We start from the raw sequence: 23,111 nt of genomic DNA on the forward strand, positions 1-23,111 counted from the left end.
GCTCATCAGTGAAAACAATATTTAATATCTGACAAAAAATGTGATTGTTCGTTTTTGTTTGGGTTTTTTTTCCCCCCAGTCTACAGAGGAAGCAATACATCAACTTACTAAGACAAGGGGTAGTTACATCTGAGGGAAGTACGAAGTCGAAATATATACAGTTGCATTTTAATCTTCACTGCTAAATACTTAAGCCTTTCCCCCTCCTTCAGAAGAAACAAAATTTACTCAGTTTTCCAACAGTATTTGTACCATTTTTATTTGTAAAAATAACCATCTGAATGCATTGCAATAGTAGTTTACAGTTAGGGTTCTTCACTACATTAATACAGCATTCAGTAGTTGAAAAAGTTACTAAACTGTGCTTGAGAAGATTCAGGTTGAATTCCAAGTCATTCACTGAAGTAAGTCTTTTTCCTCATTTTGTATGTGACATTTACCCAAGTCCTTGAACTTCAATTTACAAAAGCAAACAATACCGACAAAACCCCACTGAAACCATCAAACAATATTTTATATTGTTTATTACAAACGTTATGCAAAATATAACACTGGCACCAGATTCGTATCACCATGGTTTGTAAAGATATATTGCACATGCTAAAGCATAAAATATAAGACAAAACCTACAAAACATAAGATATTGGCTTTAATATGTAGATCACTGCATAAGAAACGCATAAAATTACATTTTATACACACACTCAGATTGTCACTAGTTTAAAACGCCCTTTCCTATAACACTGACCTAAGGTTTACTTTTTGTGTAATAAGAAAGCATTTTCAGCACTGCAAAAATTATACATTATTCCTATAGAAATTTAGCATATTAATTTTCATTTCAATGCAGGTAGAACATATGAAAAGAAGAAACACTTTATACATTCAAAGAAGGTCTGAAATGAAAATTTACTGGTAATATATTGCTTTTATAACACTCAAATGAAAAAAAAAAAAGACAAGTTTCACAAAACATTTCCATAATACACAAATATAAAAAGGCACTCTAATATTTCTTAAATGACTAAGAATAAAAATCACAAATTTTTTTTTAAAATCATCCTCAAGATACATAACCAAGTTTCTCAACAGTACAATGGATAAACAATTCATTTCATGTGTTTGTTCTAATTCAATAATCTGGCAGTTGTTTACTGCATAAAAGTACCAAACACATTATGGTGCCCTTTTAGTAGCGATGAACAGAAATCCCCTGAGCTATTTCACAGCAATTTCAGGCAGTCTGGAGGTTGTAACTCAGTATTTATGAGAGACTTGGGACCCCATCCTGCTATGGATTCCATCTGCAGCTGTGGTTAAAATACAGGATGAAACAATCCTGCTAATACACCTGGGCAGACGGCTGCCCCTCCCCGAATACCCTCTGCTTGGTGCAGACACAGAAGTCGTCCACATACTGTAAATTGCAGGATCCAGGGTTAAGTGCAACAATTACGCGCGATTAACTCTACTCTTGTAAAATGTCCACAGAAAGGCAAGGTCATTATTTACAAGAGTAAAATTATTCCCATGCTTATATACCTGCCCTAAATTACAAATTTATTTCTACATGTGATATATTACAGATTAATGTACTAGCATACAAAAAAAGGGATTCTGGTAACTCACATGAGATGTGGGATAGGCCAATACTGAGTACTTACATGTGTCTTGCTCATGACAGTTTTCCTCCTAAACACAGCATACTCAAAACATAACTTTTGCAATGCCCTTAAGATGCTAACAAATAATAATTTTCTATGATTTTTGGAATATTGCATACTTACATCATTGTTAGTTTACAGAAAAGTTTAATCAGTAAAGTTTAGATTTGGTTCCTAGAAGGATCAAAACAATTCGGTAATCACCTATGCTTCTCTAATGTTTGTATATGTCATGAAGAGGCAGCAGTTGTCGCACTACACAATTACCAGAGTTACGAGGTATTGCAAATACACAGAAATACTTTCAGTAACTCTGTACCGTAGCAAGTAAAAATACTGGAATTTTTTAAATGGCTGCTTAAAATAATACAACATCCTCTTTGTAAAGAGGACTGGTTTTCTCCTAACAAAGCGACTTCATGTAGGGTAGCGTAACTTTCTGTATTTCTGGATGCGACTTATAACTAATCCTGCCAAGGACCCTACCTACGTCTCTTAAAGTTAGATGAAAAGTTAAAGTAAGATGAAAAGGCTGATGCTGCTGTTAGACAAGTGGCAGCCATTTCCCGTTTGTTTATTTGTTTTCAATGCCATCATTCCACATAAAAAACCCCACAAATTTGGGATTCTATTCATTTCTGAACAGATACCACTGAAAACTTTAACAACTGATCTCTCCTCTTATTTTCAGTGCTTAAAGTAAGGTGGTTATTGCTATTTTGCAACTTTTAAAAGCAAAAACGTTGAGAAAAAAGCAATCATAAAAATGTTATTCTGTGCTATTTCTGAGGAGAAAACCAGAGTTTCAGGTGCTCTGTCATTCTACTGCAGAAAATATAGAGTTGAGGGAAAAGAAATGTTCACCTTTAGAGATACTGTCCCTAGTGATTTTTTGTTGTAAACTTTGGAAATTTGTTAACATTCAAGGAAGCAGTATTTAATTTTACCTAATGTTCAAGGAAACAAGATTTAATTTTAGCAAGGCAAAATAAACTTAATACATAAACATTTTTCCTAATTAAAGAAGTGGAATCTGCCAATAGATTTTTAACAATTCAGTGGAACACGGCTAAAAACTGCAACTAAAATAAAAATCCTTACGTTTCATTTACCCTGCTGAAAGTGTGCACTGAGGAAGCTCACCTCATCCTCCCAGCACAGATGGAGGCCTGCAGACAGCCTGAGCGTGAATCACAGGAACCTTAACACCTTGACTCCATGCTACACTACCTTTTCCCCTCTTTACTGTAGCTGTACAGTGTTCTCTCATTTGTCTAGCAAGGGGCTGAATCCTTTTCTTGTGCTCTTAAATGAGGGAAGGTGTTTTGCTTTCTGCTTTTTACCAATATAGCCTGTGGAATTAATCTTTGCATTCCATACAAGATGGGCACTCTCCCGAAGTGCATCAGCCCTTCCTTTTTCTACTCAGGCCATCAGCCTTGCCTAGATTCACATTTCATTTCGCATCATGCCAAATAGTATGCACAAATGCTAACTAGGAGAACAAGCCATAGTTATTTTTCCTGGGCATTTGTTTCATTTCAAATAAATATAAACACAGTTACATTAAAAGTATATGAACATATTCTTTAGTCTGGAGAAAAAACCCAAAACTGCGATCAACACATCATCAGTTACAAATGTGATCTTGAAACCTGCATCACAAAATGTAAAATTCACTCAAGACTACTCAATACCTCAAAAGTTTCTATTTTTATGGTTTAGAAAAACTACTTCATTATGTCACTCACATTTGAAGAAAAAATAAATGTAGCAAAGTCTTCCATTTAATTACTGAAGCATTTTGGTCCTCTTGGTACAGCTGGTTAGTTCATGATACCTTTTTGTTTATTTTTTTGTTTGTTTACAAAGTCTCACTCTTCCTTTTGTACATCTGTTGCAGTCGAGGGTCGTGGTCCATTTGACCTAGAAACTTTGGCAGAAGGAGTAAACATATTCACAAAGTTGACATTGCTTTAAAAGCTGGTGACAATAGGCTTTTTTAGCATTTATCTCCGATCCCCTGCACAGTACACTGCTATGTTTTCTGGTGTTTGGTATTTCAACTTTTGGTGTTATGCTTTCATTGCTTTACCTTTGCTCTGTTACTCCAAACGCTAGCAAAAGTATTTTAAAATTCGATACTGTTTACAGTAAAAATAGTTATTTAAGCATAGAAAAGGAAAAAAATCCAGTTAAGTTGGCAATTCATTATAAACTTTTACATAAACCTTTCTCTACACCTGATTTATTTTTTCCCCCCCTTTTTTTTTTTTTTTTTCCTGGTACTAGATTCATGGTTAATGGCTCAGGTGACAGAAACATCTAACAACCCTAATTCTGTAGTGCAAATAAACCGTACATGTTTGTGCTGAATTGAAAAAAAATAAGGGCCAAGTGATTTTCATTTTACACAAGTGGTTCCACTAATGTCCATGGGAAAATATGGTGAGACAAGTAGAATTTGGCCTTAAGAGTTAATAAAAGAGTTAATAACTATTTTTCTAATTGTGTGCTGCAACTAAGAACTGCAAAAAGTGCCTTCTGTACGTTTAAGTGCTTAGTACACGCAGAATGTAAAAGGTTTCATTTCCTGTAGAAAAGTAATACAGGCAGTTTTAAGATTTACAACTTTACCTTTGGTTTGTGTAAAAAAAAATATCTAATTAACAGAGCCCCTGGAAGCAGGAAACAGACAAACATAGGAGAGGGGGGATGCTCAAATCTATGAAGGCTACACTGGAAGTATGTTTGTGTACTAAAGGTACAGCTAAAACATGTAAGAACTTTTTACAAACGGTTCCCTGTTTATTTGTGCTGTCAAAAAGAAAAAAGGCATTTTCTCTTTTTCTACTTAAAGTAAGAGGTAGAGACTTTCCACAGGGGCACTTAGGGCCTAAAGAAAACATCAGGAAGCTGCAAAGCTGCAGAACATTAATGGGAGTATGTTCTGGTAAATCCCTCTAACTTTGTTATTTAAAGGATTGGCTCTCATCAACACTAGAAATCTTTCAATACCTACTTGTCAAGAACAATAGTTAAGAATATAGCTGTGGGATTTAAGCTGTTTAAAAAGACAAAAATAAAGCTGAAATGAAATAATAATGACAAAAAGGTTTTGAATACCGAAAAGTCAAAATGTTTCAGAATCCGAATCATTTTCATTGTACCCATCCTCTGTTCCCATGTTATTACTCAAGGGCTTATTGTGAGAGTTAATGCTACCCATACTGGAGCCATCGCAGAGATGTGTCCTGCCCAAATTGTCTTTTTTAAAACAAACGAAGTTGAAAGCCGTCATTGAACTGGAAGGAGAAAAAGGCATCATGGTAGCCAAAATGAGTGCCAGGCAGTCAGCCACGTCTTTGTTAGGAGCGCAAGCCAGGGCTGGCGTATGACCTGGGCACAAATGCAGACAAGGCAATGGTTAGTACTAAGGGTACTGAGAATGGCACTGAGCATTCCTCATATACATCTCTAGATGACGTCGTAAGCAGGAGATGTATGTTCAGTTACAATCATGCCAGGCAACAGGGGTATGTTACTTATTTTAAATTAGACATGCTGGGAAAATACACACTTTATGGAGCATTTAAACAACTGTGACCACAACAAGCACTATTTTTTCTTAAAATCAGGCAGCAAACAGACTTCACGATATGAATAAAAGCACTTGCTAAACACAGTTCTACAGCACAGACAGTATGATGAATACAGAACATGGGGAGTACAGCAACAGGGACAGAAACTGGCTTCAGTTTCTGTGCATATGAACAAGTCTCATTCTGAGAACAATGACTTTCATTAAAACATAAAAGATATTAGTTTAAAAATATTTTGAAGTAACAAGCAAACGATTTTAAAGACTGATCAGTTGAGTATCTACTCAACTCAGAAAGCAGTTTATTTAGGAATTAAATTATAAGAGAAAAGAATTAGACCAGTGCATGTGGTACATGTATAGCAGGTATGACTACGTGGATGTTTAGTTACTCAAATTTACATTATGTTAGAAGAATAATGACTGTATTCAGAAGGCATGGCATACACTTTAAATACAGAGTTAATATTATACAGATGTCAGTGAAACAAAGAACTGGGGAGCTATTAAAAGTTTGTCTTCACTGCAGTTTAACTTGGGTCCTGTCCAAGCACTGCCCCTAAAACAGCTCTTCATGTATGCAAATGCTGGAAACCCATATGCTGATTACATTTTCTATCTATACATTTTGCAGGCTGCTGTGTAGTACTCCAGCACTTTCCAACAAATCCTCTATGCTAAGAGCAAACAAATTCTTTTCCAGATGGCTAAATCTTAAGTGCTGCAGCAAACAGTAGTCTGAGGCAATGACCACTACTGAGATCTTACTGCCTCAAGTAAGCCAAGAACACCAGCAGTGCAGTGTGGTGGCAGAATTTAGTGGACAAATGTGAGGACAGCTTTGCAGCAAACTACCCACATTTAAGCACTGACTGTCAGTGGTGAATGCATACCCTAAATGGAATTTCCTCTTCCACTGAGTTCCAAGTGTCAATATTCTTCAGAGATGTACTTATACCGAGATTGTACTTAATTTTCTCTCTGCATAAGCAGTTGTTTCTAGAAAACTAAAGTGTGTATAAAATTTAAACTTAATTTTCATTTTTTACATACATGCAAATTAGCTGGCTCAGTTTGTACAATTGTAATGATAAGAACTGTGGTTAGAAGCTAGTCTGGTTCATTTTTCTGTCCCCTATCTCTAAAATGAGGTTAGGGCCAGATGACTTCAGTGGAACTCATGCATGTAAGTATACCTAGGTAGCATTTGGTTAATAGCAAATACTCACCACTCAGTTCTTTTCATCCATAGACCGCAAATGTCTTGCAATGATGGGTGAGTATTGTTACTGTTACTTTACAGATATGGGAAGATGGAGGTACCGAATTGTTACATTAATGCCATGAAGTCAGTATTGTAAGAAAGACCAGCTTATTTCAGGAAGACATTTTTGAAAACATTAATTATAGAAGCACAGCCCTCTATGGGGTTTATAATGTTTAGGGAAGGACTTCATTGAGATTTGAAACAGAATTATCAGATTTATTAACTAATCATATATTTTATGAGGCAACAGTAATTTACTTGCATCTTGGATTAGGTCAGACAATTGGTAAGCACAAGCTTTGATCTCAGAATGAACTAGGACACAATCAAACGTATGGTGATGGTTTTCTTCCTACCCATTAAAACATGCGCTGATTGAATGCATAATCCTTAATTCTTCTGCAAGGCGTCAGAATTATCCGGTGCCACTTGCATGTTTAGGAAATTCAAGTTACCACTGCACTCAAGCATTAAAAAAGACTAGCTGTTGACAGTACATGCAAAATGAACAGTAAAAGGGACCGCTGTGATGTTTAGAATACATTTTTATATTAAAGAAAAATAAATAGTTTGTTGTGGTTTTTTTTAATAGGTACTCACACAGCTCATTGTCTGTTCTTGGAAGGATAAAAGAATCAATGATGTCTATCATCAGCTTTTAAGTCTATTGCTTCAGTCTGCTGTAAAATTACCTGTTGGGTCCTACTGAAGATTGTCAAAGTGTATTGTTTACTTACCATTTTCATCTACTGCTAGGACACATGCCCCTTTGGCTAGCAACTCTTCAACCACCATCTTTAAGCCGTTTCGTGCAGCAATGTGGAGAGGTCTACAATAACATAACAACTAAATTGAAGTTCAGTTTAAAATAGACTTTCTAAAAAAAGTTAGGTAATGCTTAAAGCACACCCAGCATCTGAAAGAGAATGTTTTCATTCTTTGGATCATTATAATTATACTGTTGACGTTAAATTATATTACAGCCTTTAAAATAATCATGTTCCACATCTATAAAACATATGTGCAAGACAAATAAAATTACCTTTACATACATAAGGATTGCTTAATACTTTCCAGTCTAAAGGCTTTCTTTAAAAAGCTCCCATTTTTCCACTGTTTGCACCATACAACTGACATTTAAAAGGAAAATTAATCTTAGACTGAAGAAATGCCTTTGTTCCACCCCTAATTCTGGCTACTACAGACTGTTCAAAATCACTGTATTGCCTTTTTATCCTTGAATACTCCTTTGCTAATCTCTGTTACTGCAGAGCAGCTGGAAATTAAAAACAACCACTGGTTTGCTCCTGTCCTGGGCCAACACACAGGGCTCCTGTTTGGGAGCAGCTAGTGGGACACGAAAAGCAATTTCATATTGGAAGGGGAAAAAAAGGGCTAAGATGGAACAAATTCTTCCACAAGCATTAGGTGATCTGCCACCTGAACTCGTGATTGAATATTCTACTGTAGCATACCAGTCAAACAGTTGCAGCTGGAGTAAGAATATCGATGGTTCTAACTCTGCTGATAATGTATGGTATGGACAGGAGTTGCACAAAAAATATCACCTAAAAAATGCCTCTGAAAACAAAATGTACCACCTTAAGGGTAAATTAATTATTTAGATTTAAGGTGAAGCTCAAAAAGCTAGGAAATGCCAGATGTGTACTTACACATTCTCATCATTAATAGACATTTTGATATAGTCTTCAAATAAATGACCTCACATAATTTTTCCACCAGACCATCTATAAAATTGGCATCAAAAGAATCAAAATTAAAAGTGAAAATGCAATATAAATCTGGTCTTTTCAAGGGCAAGCACTAAAAAAAAAAAATCAGAAATTAACTTTTCTATTCTATGAAAAAATGTGAGACATGAATATGAAATGCTAAATAGGAATCTTATGGTAAGTCAACTGAACTTGAGAGGATCAGCCTATACTTACGTCTGCAATGCATTATTTTTTGCATTGATAAGGCTCTGTTCTTGTATCTTGTCAAGTATTAACAAGGCACATTTTTCATGACCCTGTAAGTTGGGAAAAAAACCATATAGTGTTAATTTGCTGAGGAGTTTGAAACTGAGGCAAAAGAAATGTTATATATAAAAGTGAATTTTAATACCTCAATTTGAAATACAAAACATGCTACTCAGTTTATAAGGATGCATAGTAGGTGAACTGTAGGAGCCTTAAAATACCATTTACGAACTGCCACTGTTAGGATGCTTTAGCACATTTAGAAATTTAGACATTCACCTGTCTTTCAACCCTCCATCATTATATATGAATTCACCTCCTTGGCTTTCAGAGAAGACTACCATTTCTCTTGAGAGAGCATTCAATGGATTATTTATTAGAACTACACAGTAACATAGGAAGACATGGTTTAATCTCAGAAATGAATACTATACTTTCTGGGTCTTCAAATGCTTTTCTGTATTATTAATAAGCTACTACAAAATCCCTTCAGTGTGAGAGCTCTAACAATGAAACTTCGGAAATAATACAGATCTGGGCCTTATTTCTGATACTGTTTCAGAACAGTGAGTCACAGGTGTGGAGCCTACAGCCTTGGCAGGTGAACAGCTGCCTGAAGGACCTTGAGAATTCAGCAAAGCTCATGTGTCTGCAGAAACTGGAGTAATACTATCACACTGGAATCCAATCTGTGGATAGGAGCAAAAGAAAAGACCCAGGAGAGGGAATCCCATGGGCATTTTTTCTTGTAGAAACACCAGTAGCAACTGGAATTAGGAGGAAGAAAGTATGGGAAAAGATACCACCACCAATCTAATGAATGCCTCTGGTTTTACTGCTACAGAGTGTAAGGGAAAATTTTGGGTTCCTTCCACAGAAATTGGAGAATAAGAAAAAATAATAAATACCTTTTTTTTTTTTTTCCTGAACCTATGTTAAGCTATTTTACAGTGAGATTATTTGGTAAAATCTTGAAGGATTTTCCATTATTTCTCTTAGTTTCCCTTCCTTGTGTTTCAGCTGTTGTAAGAGGCATCTGTATTTCTCAGTTTTCTAAACCTTGAAACAGATTTGAGAAAAGACTTGGAACAATGCTCCCTTCCTCACCACAAGTTTGATCATCACATTTCCATTGCAGAGAAATTTTTAGGAGTGTAAACAGACACACATACCTACATACAGACTGTGAAGAGAATAGAAGCATACAGAGGTCTTCAACTTACTTTACTGCTAGCCAAGTGCAAAGATGTATTCAACTCCTTATCCTTCAATGTCAGGTCAGCCTTCGCAATGTTCACCAAGAAGTCTGAGGTATAGAATAGAAATCAATGAACAAAACAAATGGGCAGACAAACATGTAAAAACAGAGGAAAAAAATTTACTATTTCAGTATACATATGTGTACATGCTAATCAATTAAGCCTTTATGTGATGTAACCTTTATGAACATAAAGTGAAAATAATGAATGAGAACAGACAATTTTGTGCAGTTAATCGGCAACCAAAGGAAGAGCTAATAGCTCATTTGCTGTGCCCCAAACTGTCAAACATACATTCACCTTAATTTATTTATAAACTTCCTCATTTGCAGATCAGCAAGTTCTGCCTGAATCACCTTCTCCTGAGAACAACTGTGGATCCTGCTTTGAGAGGACTAAGTGGATATAAAGAATTTAGGGTGCAGTCTGTGCTGTTGAAGCTAGAGAAGAGGGAATTCTGTTAAACCAATATGACCCTAATCTGTATGTCTCTAGTATATAGTCCAGCCTGGAAAAGCAGCTGCTGATAGCTGCCATTTTAAGGATAGGACTTCCTATAATAGAGCAGGGGAAAAAAAGGTTACACATTCTTTTTCACATGTGCAGTTTTACTGCTTCATAAAATAAAGGAAGTAAACAGGAGAATAGAATTACTACTCCCCTCATGTTCTTTACAGTGTGCTTTTAGGAGGAAATAAGACTCAAGTTTATTATTGCAAATGTTCACCAAGACTGCTGAGGAACGATGAGTGAGAAGAAAAAGCATTTTTTACAGATGTAAAGGTAGCTTCTTACAGTCATCCACACAATTTCTTTTTCTTCCTTAGTTTTTACAGGAAAAAAACCCAACTACTTATTTGGGATAGTAACTGCAGTAGCACTCACCCTTCAAGGTGAACAGAGGCAAGGATGTACTTACCTACAGCACCTACGTGACCATTTTGAGCTGCCATCATGAGAGGTGTTTTCCCTGCGTGATCCGCAGCATTCACTTGTGCGCTGTGACTCAGGAGGAGCTGGAGGCACTCCACATGATCTGCGAAGGCTGCTGCGTGGAGGGGTGTTCTGTAGGGAAAGTAACACCACCCCAGCTGTTGCTAAAGAATGACAATGTTCCTGTTTACTTACCTTCCCAAGAACCTGAAAGTGCAAGACATTTTTAATTTATTTTTTTTTCCTGCAAAAATTTGAGTTATCACTGGGGGAACGTTATAGTAGCAGCATCTGAAATAAGTTAAATAATATTTACAGTCTCTATCCTGGTGCAATATAAACTTTAAAAAAAAGGAAGTATAAGGTAGATATGATACTGTGGAGACACTCATATTAGCAGCATATTTATTTTAATGGAGCATACTGTGTAATATGAAAAGCAGTACAATCCCTCATTCTTATGCATCTGATTTTATTTTTTTTAACAAGCTTAAGATGAGAAGAACTATCAGAAAAGAACAGATCCATTATTAAAAAAACCTGAAGTATTTTAAGTTATAGTCAAAGATACTGCAACAAGCTACAATAACAGCATTACTACAAAAGGCGGAAGGAATTCTATCCACTCTGAATGTTATCAGTTTCCACAAGATTGAGACACTAGAATTCGTTCGCTGTCTCCCTGTGGCATTTTGGGTCTGAAGTGTGACTAATAGAGATGAAAGATAGTTGGTACACAACCCAGTTGTGTCATAGTGTTACTTCAGGTTTTGCTTATCAGTAAGGGTGAGGTGGTCTTACCCTTACAGGAGTAAGTAATCACCACTACTGAAGGTCTTGAATTTGTTTTAATTAATAGAAACAATGAGTATTCAATTTTTAGAATTCCAGCAATTTTAATTAAATATATATACACACACACATAGTGAGGAGATTATTGATGTGACAAATTAAGGATCTGGCTGAATGCATATCTCTTGCTTTATCAGTATTCTTTTGCTGCATAGATGTTTTGAGTTGTGTGCCCTGAGAATGCTAACATAACATTAAAGCTTTTAATGAAATACTTTTCTAAGTGTACACAGTATCACTCCATTTAGCAAAGATAAACATGTTTAAATATTTAACAAAGAAAACTGGTTCAGGGAAACAATAGTCATAGCTGTTCTAAAAAGCAAAATACTGTTTCTTTTGTGTTTCTTTTCATATGCACTATGAAACTGAACACTTCATAGTATCCTTGCTTCAAGTGAGCCACTATTTAACTATTGCAGTGTAAATTGCTGTCTGAAAGAGTCAGCATGACAAGGCTTAGCTCAACTGTATCAGATAATGATTAGTTCCAGAGGTTCAGAAAGAATTATGAAAAATACTAGATGGATTCATGAAGATGAAATGCAATTTGTTTAAGAAACTATTACCTTCCTTTGTCATCTTTGCAATTGACAATGCTGGCATCGATGGCTCCGATGAGCAGTGATGCACAGTTTTCATGATCATTGATTCTGCCAAAGACAATACATTTTCAAAAAGGTAAAAGGTCTACATCTTTTCCCACTTTCCAATTCACTTCCCATGAATATTTCTTATTGTTTATTTATAAGTTATCCTAACATACCTTTGCCATAATGCTTTCAGTCACATTTCTGATTATTCGTCATCTCTCCATTTAACCAAACTGCATCTGATACTATGAATTTCAGTCTCTAAAGCAAATCTGATCCTGCAATTCACTATGCACAAAGGTAGTTGAAAGTGGAGCACAAATCTAGGATTAAAACCTTACTACTTTAAAATCCTTTAGCCTAAATGTCAAACGCACCTGGACCTGGAAAGCACTCAGTCATAGATACCTACATATAGAAAGTTTTATTCTAATGTTTTAGGTAGTGAAGCCCACATCTCTTCCAACTCACACATTTAATACTTTTCCTTGAAGGATATACTCAATTAATACTCTTTCTGTTTATTGTTAATTTGTCTCATTTCATTATGAAAATGAACAGTGTTTAGTAACAGTATTGGACATATAGTATAGCTAATATACACACACACACTGGATTAGCAGCTGTTTTCATTTTAAATTTGCAAGCATTTTTAGATTGCACACAGTTTTAATGGGTTTGAGAATTACACACTAGTTTAAAAGAATATAAATATTGAAAAAAAAATATCTTCAAAGCCATCACTAGAAGTTCAGATTTCATATACTATGTTTCAGCCACAAATTATTCTAATTTAAGCAGAGTAAGAACAGTGCTTTATATATGCTTTTATTTCTCTAATATATTGGGGGGTTTATAATTTCAAAGTTTGATACATGACGAATTACCTTTCTACTTTCCAGTGATGTGAACTGTAGAAGGGAAGCCTACACAATAGGAACCCCTATCATTACTTCTGGAAGACATTCATTCTTCTAATAGAACATAGAATAGAATACAGTCATTCTAATTGTTGGCAGAAATTAGGAAGGTTGGCATTTGATTTTTCAGTGCTTAATTCCTTACTCTTCTGATGGCTTACATGTTTTAATAAGCATGTTAGGTCCTACAAACTAAAGTAATCTTGCATTTTAAAAAAAAATGCATTTGCAATTATGTTATGAAAAGTTACGACTTTCCTCTACTAGAATCCTTCCCATATGAAAACATACTGCTTTATTTGAATAAGGAGTATGTATAAAACACATGCATGGAAGAAGATGAATAACTAATAATAGCGACCACCTTTTTGTTGTTCATAATATAAGAACTTTGGATACAGAGTCTGACTCTACAACCCACCAATCCCTTCGGCTAGGACCTGGGTAAGAAGTACCAAACCTTCAAGATAAAGGTTATCTCAGAAGGAAAAAAGATCATGAAGAAAATCTGTCTGGAAAACACTCAGCTGAGGATGTCTTGGAAAAAATATGGCCTGCACAGAACACCATTCTAGCATGACATAGATCGTTGTTTCAGATCCTTCCTTCATTAATGCTTTGTTCCTATTGCTAAAAAAAATAAATCATCTTGATTCTGACAAATTTTTTAACTTTCAGCCATTGGGTTTCAAAGGAACCTCAAAAGCTCATACTTACATGGACCAAGGCCCTACCTATAGCCCAGGTCATGGCCTAAGAATAGAAGAGCTATGAAGTTCCAGCCTGTGTGAAGAAAAGGCATAGGTCTGTAGTTGTAAGCAAGGGAAAAGAAACTAGAAAGGGAGCAGAAATGCAGCTATTTAATTACAAGTCAGAATTTCATTAAATAGCCTACATGTATAACATTTACGCAAAAACACTCTTTATTCTGCCACTTTTTCAGCAGAAGTATAAGCACAATTTTATGATCAGCTTTCAAATTATTTGCTCATGCAAATAATCTAAAAAAAAAAAAAAAAAAAAAAAAAGCACTTTCTTTTCATACTGCTACTTTTTCCAGACCTATCCTAAAGCATTTTTACTGGAGATTTCTACTTACACAGCACAGTGCAATGGAGAGAAGCTATTACCATAGAATGTGCGGAAAAATTTTTGTTCCAATAGTACCTCTATGCAGTTTTCATGACCTATAAGAGAGCAGACATTTCACAGTGTTGCACAAAGCAAGTAATTAACTTAAGTCATATTAGGCTTATACTGATTAGAATGTAACGCTAAATTCAGATTTGAACACAATGTGTATATAAGCTCTTAAGTGATGAAATTATAAACAGATTTTTTTTTAATGTCAGCAGCAAGATAGATCCAGCCTAATATCAGCATTCACTGAAAAAAAGGAAAGGAAAAAAAAGGCTCTTTTTTATGTGATATTATGTATGTTGCCTTACACATCTCCAAAGATGGTCTTAAATGATGATATTGGGAACCTTTATCCTTATATTAAGCAACAAGTTCAGATTATCCAGTTTAGAATAATCAGTTCAGTTCAGAACATCCATCTATTCACATGGTCTCTTGCATCAATAAATAAGAAGGTGACACCTCAAAGGAGCACTCCTGGCCCCACAGAAATCGACGAAAATTTCATCACTGATGTCAGTAAAACCAGAGTTTCACCCTGGCCTCCTGTGACTGGGAGCAAATGAGCTGCAAAGCCACTGGGAGGTATCACTGGAATTTCCCTGGCTTCTGAACTGAAGGGTGAACATAGCAAATGTTAACTACAGAGAGTAAGTAGAGGGGAGATAATTTGCCTCTTAATTTCAAGCTTCTCAAAGTGTTAGGCTGCTTTGTTATCATGTTTCCCTAAAACTGAAGCCACATTTGAACTTGGCAAAAGTCCACAGGGAGAAACTTACCGTTGTAACAAGCCCAGTGCAGTGGTGTATAACCTTGATTATCTTTCAAACTGCAGTCTTCCTCTGAAAGTGCTATCTGCAGTAATTCACTCAGCCAAGTGGCATGACCCCGAGCTGCTGCAAAGTGCAGAGGTGTTCTGCCTCTGGTGTCTTTACATAAAATAGATACTTCTTTCTCTAACAGCATCTGAACACACTCTTCATGCCCAGTCATAATCTGATAACAAAGAAATGAGTAAAGAGGTTGACATAATACAGATTCTTGCATAGTAAATATGGAATATGATTGATGCCTGTGAACATGAAATGGCCTGGATGGGATTCAGAAGGCAGAGGTGAAAGCTCCTTTGCTCCCATGAGTACGTATCATAACTGATACACTGAAATGTATTTAGTGCTGTCTTTCAAAGGCATTGATTGCTAGTCTGTGGAAGAGACTCCACTAAGTGAGGCACAAAGCAAGGAGGAGTTTAAGACTAAGGAAACAGAGTCTGGCTTCTCAAAATCATGCATGAATGTGAGAGAAGAACTGAGGAAAAAAAGGATCAAGAATGTCATCTGAAATATGAAAGGAGCTGGCCAGCTACTGTCAGTGACCTCTGTATTGTACATAGGTTAGCTTTGGTATCTTGGGTATGTTCATGTATTGCTATCAAGACAGAGGAGAATTTTCATGCCATAGCTTTTATTACGGACTTGTGCTGGACTCCTGAGCTGAACTGCTCACTGCAGTTATCATAGAGTTCTGTATAAATATCAGCTCTTCCATCAACTTCACATTGCTGACTCCTAGAAAAGATTATATCTGCTTCAAGTTTCACTGCCTCTAGAAAAAAATTAAGGCTTACTTATTTACACCATCCTCCCCAAGAAAAATGGAAATAACTGCTGGGCAGTTCTTTTAAAGAAATTATTTTCAGAATTCAAAAGGTGCTCAGTTATAAGAATAATGATTGCTATTGTAAAGTGTCTAGAGCCACAAAAAAAATGGTCTAATCAGTTATTTTAGCTAATTGATTAAAGCGCACTTGAAACAAAGTCAAAAGCAGAGCATTACTGACAGCAGATCTGTCCTGATTTTTACCTTGTTGACTGTGCTTGGTCGTGTTTCCAATCATTTACAGTATTCCCTACATTCAATATCCCTGTATTTTTAAGTGAGTTGTAGTCACAGTAAAACAAATAATTAAGAACCATAAAAATTAAGTCACCCCTCGATGTAAAGCTGTGCATCCCAGGAGATCAGCTGCATCTACAGATGCTTCTTTTTCAAGTAATAAAGAAACAGCATCAATGTGCCCATATGCCACTGCAAGCATTAGTGGGGTTCTGGAAAAAAAACAAAACCAAACCAGTCACAGCTATAAAATGACATACTAATTGCCACTGCTAACTTAGAGGAACACAGAAATCAGGAAGCCCTGCATTTCTCTGCATTCCTACCCACAAACCTGTTATGTTCACCATACTCATTTATATAACACCCAAGTGAAGATATTTTGTATGAAATTATTAAGATGTTTAACAACCAACTACCATGACTAAAATAGAAACAAACTCATTTGTAAGCAGTTTACAGAGCAACATCATTCAAGACAATCTGTTCTCTTAATAACCTACAATTACTGTCACCTCCAGCGACAGACACATGAGCTTTACAATACCCAAGTGTTGTGAATTAATGTCCCTGCTAGTTACCAAGATGACAACCACCCAAAGCATTTCTTTTGCAAATGCTGCACAATTGCTTAAAGGAGATGAAGGGACACAAGGAAACTATTCAAGCCAAAATTTGGACTAACATATCTTCCATTTTTTTCTGAAAGAGATCTGTTCTCCTTCTATTTTCAGATAAGACTAATACCATTTAAAATTGTATGTACAGTCAAATATGTTCCAGGCACGCCAAATGAGTTTTTTAAACCATTCATATTTTCACTTTAAAAATATACTTTATTCTCCCTCTATAACCATCATTTAATGAGAAGTAAAATTTTTGTAGGAACATCTCAGATGCATGTGTCACCTCAAATAAACATTCTGTCCCACTGCACCAGCCTAATATACCAAGTAAACCCTGAAATAGCAATGTTTTAGAAAGAAAAAGACTCTCCACAGAAACATCTCAGGAGCTCATTAGCTTATATTGAATCTGGCCCTCAACATTTATGAAGAATTGTTTAAAGTATGAAGCAGAGGCTAAGATTAATGAATAATCCTTTCCACATGGCTTAGATCAGCTGAATGTGTACTTTGCAATCTCTGCCAAATTCTATAAGGAGAAGTGCAGGAAATACAGTATTTCAAATAAATGCTTTTTTTGTGAGAAGTCTGAGATGCTATTTGAATCACAGAGCTGAAAAAAACCCATTACAAAGAAAACTTACTGTCCTTTGGCGTCTGTCACATCAGGGTTGTCTGCAACTTCTAGCAACAACCGTAAACAAGGTGTGTGACCATTAATGACTATAAAGAGAAAAAGTATGTTTAATTAAAATATGTTTAATTTCAGGTACTTTTCCATTGGAATGTGTATGGATAAGAAATTTCCTTATAAACAAAGAAAATATTCCACAGTATAAGAAATTAATATTCCCACCATTTTCATTTAACTTGTGCTGATTAAATAGTGAGCCGTTTTTTCCCTGACCTCAGTAAGACAAGGATTAGTTCTCTTACATACAAAAATCCCAAATGAGTAAAACGGAAATCGTGATTTTCACTACTGAGATTTCTACTAAACCAGACAGCATTTCAAAATCCCTCAGACTGAGCAGGCAGACAAGGCTTTCTGGGATCAGATTTGGAACGCAGTAGGAAGTCCGTCGGCAAGGCTCGTTAATTTTGTGTGCACCGTACAAGCAAGTTCTTCAGCGCTGCTATAAAAAAAGAAGCATCTGCAAAGAATGACCAATGATGCAAATGTCATATTCATAACAGCACATAACACCAGAGACTAAAATTCCCTTTGGGTTTTTCCATCTTTTCTCATTTAATGTTATTGGAAGCCACAGCTACTTCTGCAAAACAGGGTTTGTTTTTTAAAATGTAACCCGTTGCTGTTGGAAAACAGCTCTGAGTTACTACGTTTTGCAGGGCCTGACACTGTACACCCATCTGTGTGTCAGCTTGCTTAAAGGCCTCAGCCTTTCATGGGATGAAGAACACAGTATTTTCTTCTTTGACAAACAATAATTCCTGTACTCAGTAGATATAGATTGTGTTCTTATTACAGCAAGTCATGCATTCACACTGCCTACACCCTGTGGGCTGAGGCAAAACCCTTGGACACCACCTATGTCACATCATTCTGGCAGAGAAATGGGCGCACATCATCACATTTAAATCACTCATCCAAAAATAATCTTAGTTGCTCTACCCAGAAAAATAAAATACATTTTTAGTTATTTACCACTAAGTAATGCCATATACATAACATGTAAACAGTTCTTCAGGGCTGATGACTCACTGGCTTAGGGGGAAAAAAAAGATCTGTTCCTTCTCCCAGCAGGAGGAAGAGAAATCATAACTTGTTCACACTGACATCTGAAAAGGATTTTGGTAAATGAGTTTTAGAACAGATACTCCCAGAAACTCTTAGGAGCTGACCCAGCGATTGCTAACCATTACAGACCCTGCAGGGAACATTAGTTTTGCCAACAGAGCTACAACACTAACACCAGGGGAACATTTGCAATGGATTCCCCAAGCTAGCCAGAGGAAAGACTGGTGGTAATAAAATTATACAGGGAACATATAATTTAGGCTGAGGAAATTCTCCATAATATGAGGTCAGAGGAAGTCTATTCCCTGAGGGGGACACACAGAAAAAAGAAATACTTCATTAGGTGATTTCTCTACTAAAGTTACAAATCCCTTTACTGGACAGAGCTCTGCAGAATCCTGTAATCCAATCCACCACTTCAGGTCTCCTTAACCACTGTGTTCAGCAATTGTGTTTGTGTAATTTGAAGGAATGAAGGCAAACACGTTTAAGGGGATGGGCACACATGCCTTCTTGTTTCTTTCCAGTGCACAGTATTGCACATATGAGTATTCGCTTTTGTGTGTGCAAATCAGTACTGTCACTCCAGGGATTAATTCAGCAAGAATTCTGTTTGATTTCTCAAAACACACCATTTCACCTCTTACACTTGCACTGCAAATAAACTGCTCGATGCTGCAGTGGCACCACGCAGAGTCTCCAACAGGTGGCATCACTCCTAACCAAAACGTACTGCTGTGAAACAGCATAATAAAAATCATCAGATTGCAAGTGGCTTTTTACTACAGTTGGAGATAGAAGCTTTAGTCCAGAGCTAACTTCCACAGAACTCTGCATAGCTCTTGAGTGGAAGGTTCTAAACGCCCTCTTAATGGATATTTATGCAAAGTGCACTTATCTCACATTTGAAAGCCTCCAAACTCATGACAGTGATAAATTTCCTTCACTAAAAGTTCAAATACTCAACCCGTCCAGGCAGTATTTTCCCTTCTGCTTAAGGTACATGTTCTCTTTAGCATCTCATTCCTCTGTGTAGGATTTTCTTGCCTTTTTTTTTTTTTTTAAATACATACCTAAATTATTTTGCTTCACTGCAGATTTAAAGAAAATTTTGCTTGTATCCCTGGAAATTCTTTTTTAATCTGAGAATTCAGATTAAATTTAATAAGACCAGAAAAGTCTACAATGAATCTTCCTACTGGTTTTACATGGAAGGCACTCACACTACAATGATGGGGGCAATTAAAAAAGAAATTAAAATAGGAAAAAAACACCCACAATCAGAATTTGTATGAAGGTAAGAAATGTGTGTTTTAAAAGAACACCTTTTATTCAACATATCTACTCAATTCTACTCGACAGATTTAGTCAACAAATTCATATTTTAAGTCAGAGCTGCTAACAAAAACATGGCTTTGTTACCTTTTACTTTTCTCAGTACTGCAGAACCCTTACAATTCAGCTGTGACAAGAAACCTATGTCACTATAACCAAAATTTTAAATAAATGCAAAATCATTGCTATAGTGATGACATACCAAAGTCACACCTTGTTCATCATCAGACCCCAAGCTGTGTTTGAAGTGAAAGCTCTTGCCCAACACAGCTTCAGTCTTGTGGTGGCACTGATCTTGATTTAAATTAATTAAACTAACAGTTTTAACAGGGTGAAGATCAGCTGGATTTAATATTCTGTGTTTTTATCGAAAACAATGAAACCCCCTCTCACTGAATTCTGGTCTCAAACTTCTGACATGTAAACTCTGGCAGCACATCTCTATATCATTAATTTATTGTGGGGAGTAATGTACTCAGTTCTGATGCAAAATTTAAGAGGGCAGAAAGCATTTTTTAGCGTGCTGTGAAGATCGATTATGTGCATTTTCTTCAGTACTGCAGACAACATTGATAATAATCTATTTGATCTTATGTTTCCAGGTTGCAGCTATATGATCACACACAGAGAATAAAATGGTATTAGAGGATGTATATGCATTTTAATCTAAGAAAGATTAAAAGATAAGCAGAAAGACAATTAAGTCTGACCCTGAAAATAATTGTTATTCAATGAGGTGTTAATGTTATTTCCCACTAGAGGTCACTGCTATGCTGTACTGAGCTGCTCGATGAACAGCCAGAGGAGCAATGCTCCCCTTGGCACCTCCGTGTTTTTATCTGACAGGTACTTATTAAATAACAACCTTTAAATAAATGGCAAATTCTACATTTTCCAGTTAATTATGCACGTTGCGTAATTAACACTCAACATATGAGGAATGGAGCAGACTCCCAGCAAGAGCAAGTTCACAAGCTAGCTCAGGAGGAGGGTAATGTCTGAAACAGGGGTGAATTTCTCTAGTGTTGCCACTGCAAAAGGTTGGAAGTTTTGAACACCAGGATAATTGCATCACCAATCAAAGCCTACCTGTATTTTCAACCTTTCTTCTGTAGGAGAAGCAGTGAGGCAAGTGTTCTCTCTTCCCCTGATTTTTTGGCAGAGGAACCATTAAGAGGTGTCATAGGGGAAACATAACACATCTTAGAGTAGGTGGTAATAGAGAGGCAAGGTAAAGTAGAGGCAAGCAGGTAAGGGTGGAGAAGCAGTGGTGTGGAAAAATATGGGATTCTGTGTGAGGGAGGACTGAACCATAGGGACAGAGGAAAAAAGGCCAAGGAAATGAAAGATAAAGGGTTCACTGTAGGACCTCAGCAAACAAGCGGCAGTCCTCAATACATGTCAAAATCTCCTTCTTCCATTTAGAAGAAATGTGCATAGGGATAGTAGGTAGGTAAAGGTAAATGCTTCTGTGTTGTAGGGTTTATACCACAAGTGTAACATAAGCGCACGCTCACCTGAAGCATGGAGGGGGGTCCTTTTTGTGACATTGTCTTTTACAGTAACAGAAGCACCCTGGCTGATGAGAGCTTCCACACACTCTGCATGTCCTTTAAATGCAGCCAGGTCCAAAGCAGTGCGTCCCTTCTCATCCTTAATATCCAGATCTACCAGAGATTGGAGAAGTACCTCCAAGGCTTGATGATGACCATTATAGGCCTAGAAATATAAAATGTCTCATGTAAAGAACACAATTCTTGTCTTTCAAAGACTTTTGCATAAAACGTGAATAAAATCTGTCATTGTCACAGTCTCCTAAACACAGCAGAAATCACACAGTTTTCTTGATTCCTTATGACTCTCCCTTCAGCCTGAAAGGATCTTCCCAAATTACACTGTAGCCAAGAAACTAAAAAATTCCTAGTGTTTAGGAACAGAATTTATGATTGCTGGTTTGCTTTAACCTCCTAATACAACCCAAGGTGAGGAATTTCAGACAATAATTCACCAATTCAGCACAGGTGAATCAACAATTCATTTTTCACATTATATAGTATCTTTCAGGGAAATGTTTGTTTCAAAAACTAGATTCACTAGAGTGATGCTGGTCTGAGGTCGCATGAATTATCACCTAACTGGGTGCTAAATTCAACACATCTGCTGGTCTCCAACTAAATGAAAGCAATTCTCAAAACGGATTTTTGAGCAAATACAAACAAATTTGACCTGCTGTTTATAGCTGATGCTTCATGGAGTACTCTTGCTAGTGCGATCATTTGGTACAACAACTACAGTGGACAAGTAATGCAATTCCAGACCTACAGCCACATTTGGGCCAACAGCACAAACACCAGTGACATTGCAAAAACCCAGTGGATAGCTCCAGAAACTGGAACCATTTCATTCAACTTTGTAGGGACTGCCCTCCTCTCCTTACTGTCAGACTCACAGAGAACATCCTTTTTATTTATACATGAACATACAATTACTATTATCAGAGTTGAAGCAATTAATGAAAACAGAAGAGAAATGCAAACATCAAGGAACCAAAAAGCCGCTGAATTTCAAGGTTAAGTAGTGGTGGCAGCAGCTTGCTCCTAGTGACCATTGTCAAAAGTTCAAAAGAACAGGACAGTGCAGGGAACGCTTGTTTCCCGGTTAGACCAAGACAACTACTTAAGGAAAGCAGAAAGGCAAAGGCAGAAAAAAAAACCAGCAAAGGGAGATTAGGGCACAGGGAACCCATATCTCAGAAAGTACTCCGATGCAGTTGTCGGCTTTTCTTCTTCATGACAATTTTACTTAGAAAACAAATAGCAACAGCGTGATCTTTGACACAGTACGAGGTATCTTGAAGGTGCCATGCAGACTGTATACCCCATCCTCTCCTTGACAGGATAATAAAGTTGACTTTTTCTTCCTGTTGGTTTGCCTTGTACAGTCATTCACTCAACCATGATCATAACTATGCACTATAACCTCAGGGAATAGCAGGTCAGCATTTTGTTGGCTGCTAATCCATCCCTTGTTTCTAAATCCTATTTCCATTCTAGGGTCAAATGTCTGTAAGCAGAGGCCTTAGCCACTGCACTGTATCAGCCATGTAACAGGACTTCATGTTTTGGTGTAGGTTGCTGACTTTCTGGATCCACATGTGAAGAGATTCATGTGTACACTGCTAGACCTGGGGAAGGGTGGCCACAGGCACCGTAATACAGGGGAGGGTTTGAAACAAATGTCAGACACTCCTGGATAGCTGCAGTTGAAGTGTGAAATAGTGA

At 36.6% G+C, this 23,111-nt stretch overlaps 2 protein-coding genes across 4 annotated transcripts in view; both read right to left on the reverse strand.

Annotated features, from left to right (window-relative positions):
* LOC126053268 (splicing factor 3B subunit 1) overlaps positions 1-23,111 on the reverse strand; it is a 647,576-nt gene that overhangs the window by 456,567 nt on the left and 167,898 nt on the right. The window lies entirely within an intron of this gene.
* ANKRD44 (ankyrin repeat domain 44) overlaps positions 233-23,111 on the reverse strand; it is a 143,723-nt gene continuing 120,844 nt past the window's right edge. For 2 of the 3 annotated variants that reach the window (XM_049798028.1, XM_049798117.1), the window contains exons 18-28: positions 21,348-21,549; positions 17,378-17,456; positions 16,202-16,319; positions 14,991-15,207; positions 14,171-14,258; positions 12,128-12,211; positions 10,693-10,838; positions 9,738-9,820; positions 8,482-8,564; positions 7,270-7,361; positions 233-5,063 (exon numbers count right to left, since the gene is read on the reverse strand). In XM_049798028.1, the coding sequence (XP_049653985.1) occupies positions 4,798-5,063; positions 7,270-7,361; positions 8,482-8,564; positions 9,738-9,820; positions 10,693-10,838; positions 12,128-12,211; positions 14,171-14,258; positions 14,991-15,207; positions 16,202-16,319; positions 17,378-17,456; positions 21,348-21,549 (1,458 nt within the window). In that variant the 3' untranslated portion in view covers positions 233-4,797. The remainder of the gene's footprint in view (positions 5,064-7,269; positions 7,362-8,481; positions 8,565-9,737; positions 9,821-10,692; positions 10,839-12,127; positions 12,212-14,170; positions 14,259-14,990; positions 15,208-16,201; positions 16,320-17,377; positions 17,457-21,347; positions 21,550-23,111) is intronic. The other variant, XM_049797952.1, reaches the window with a different exon arrangement.

The sequence above is a fragment of the Accipiter gentilis genome, chromosome 1 (genome assembly GCF_929443795.1).
Source record: "Accipiter gentilis chromosome 1, bAccGen1.1, whole genome shotgun sequence".
Taxonomy (NCBI): domain Eukaryota; kingdom Metazoa; phylum Chordata; class Aves; order Accipitriformes; family Accipitridae; genus Astur; species Astur gentilis.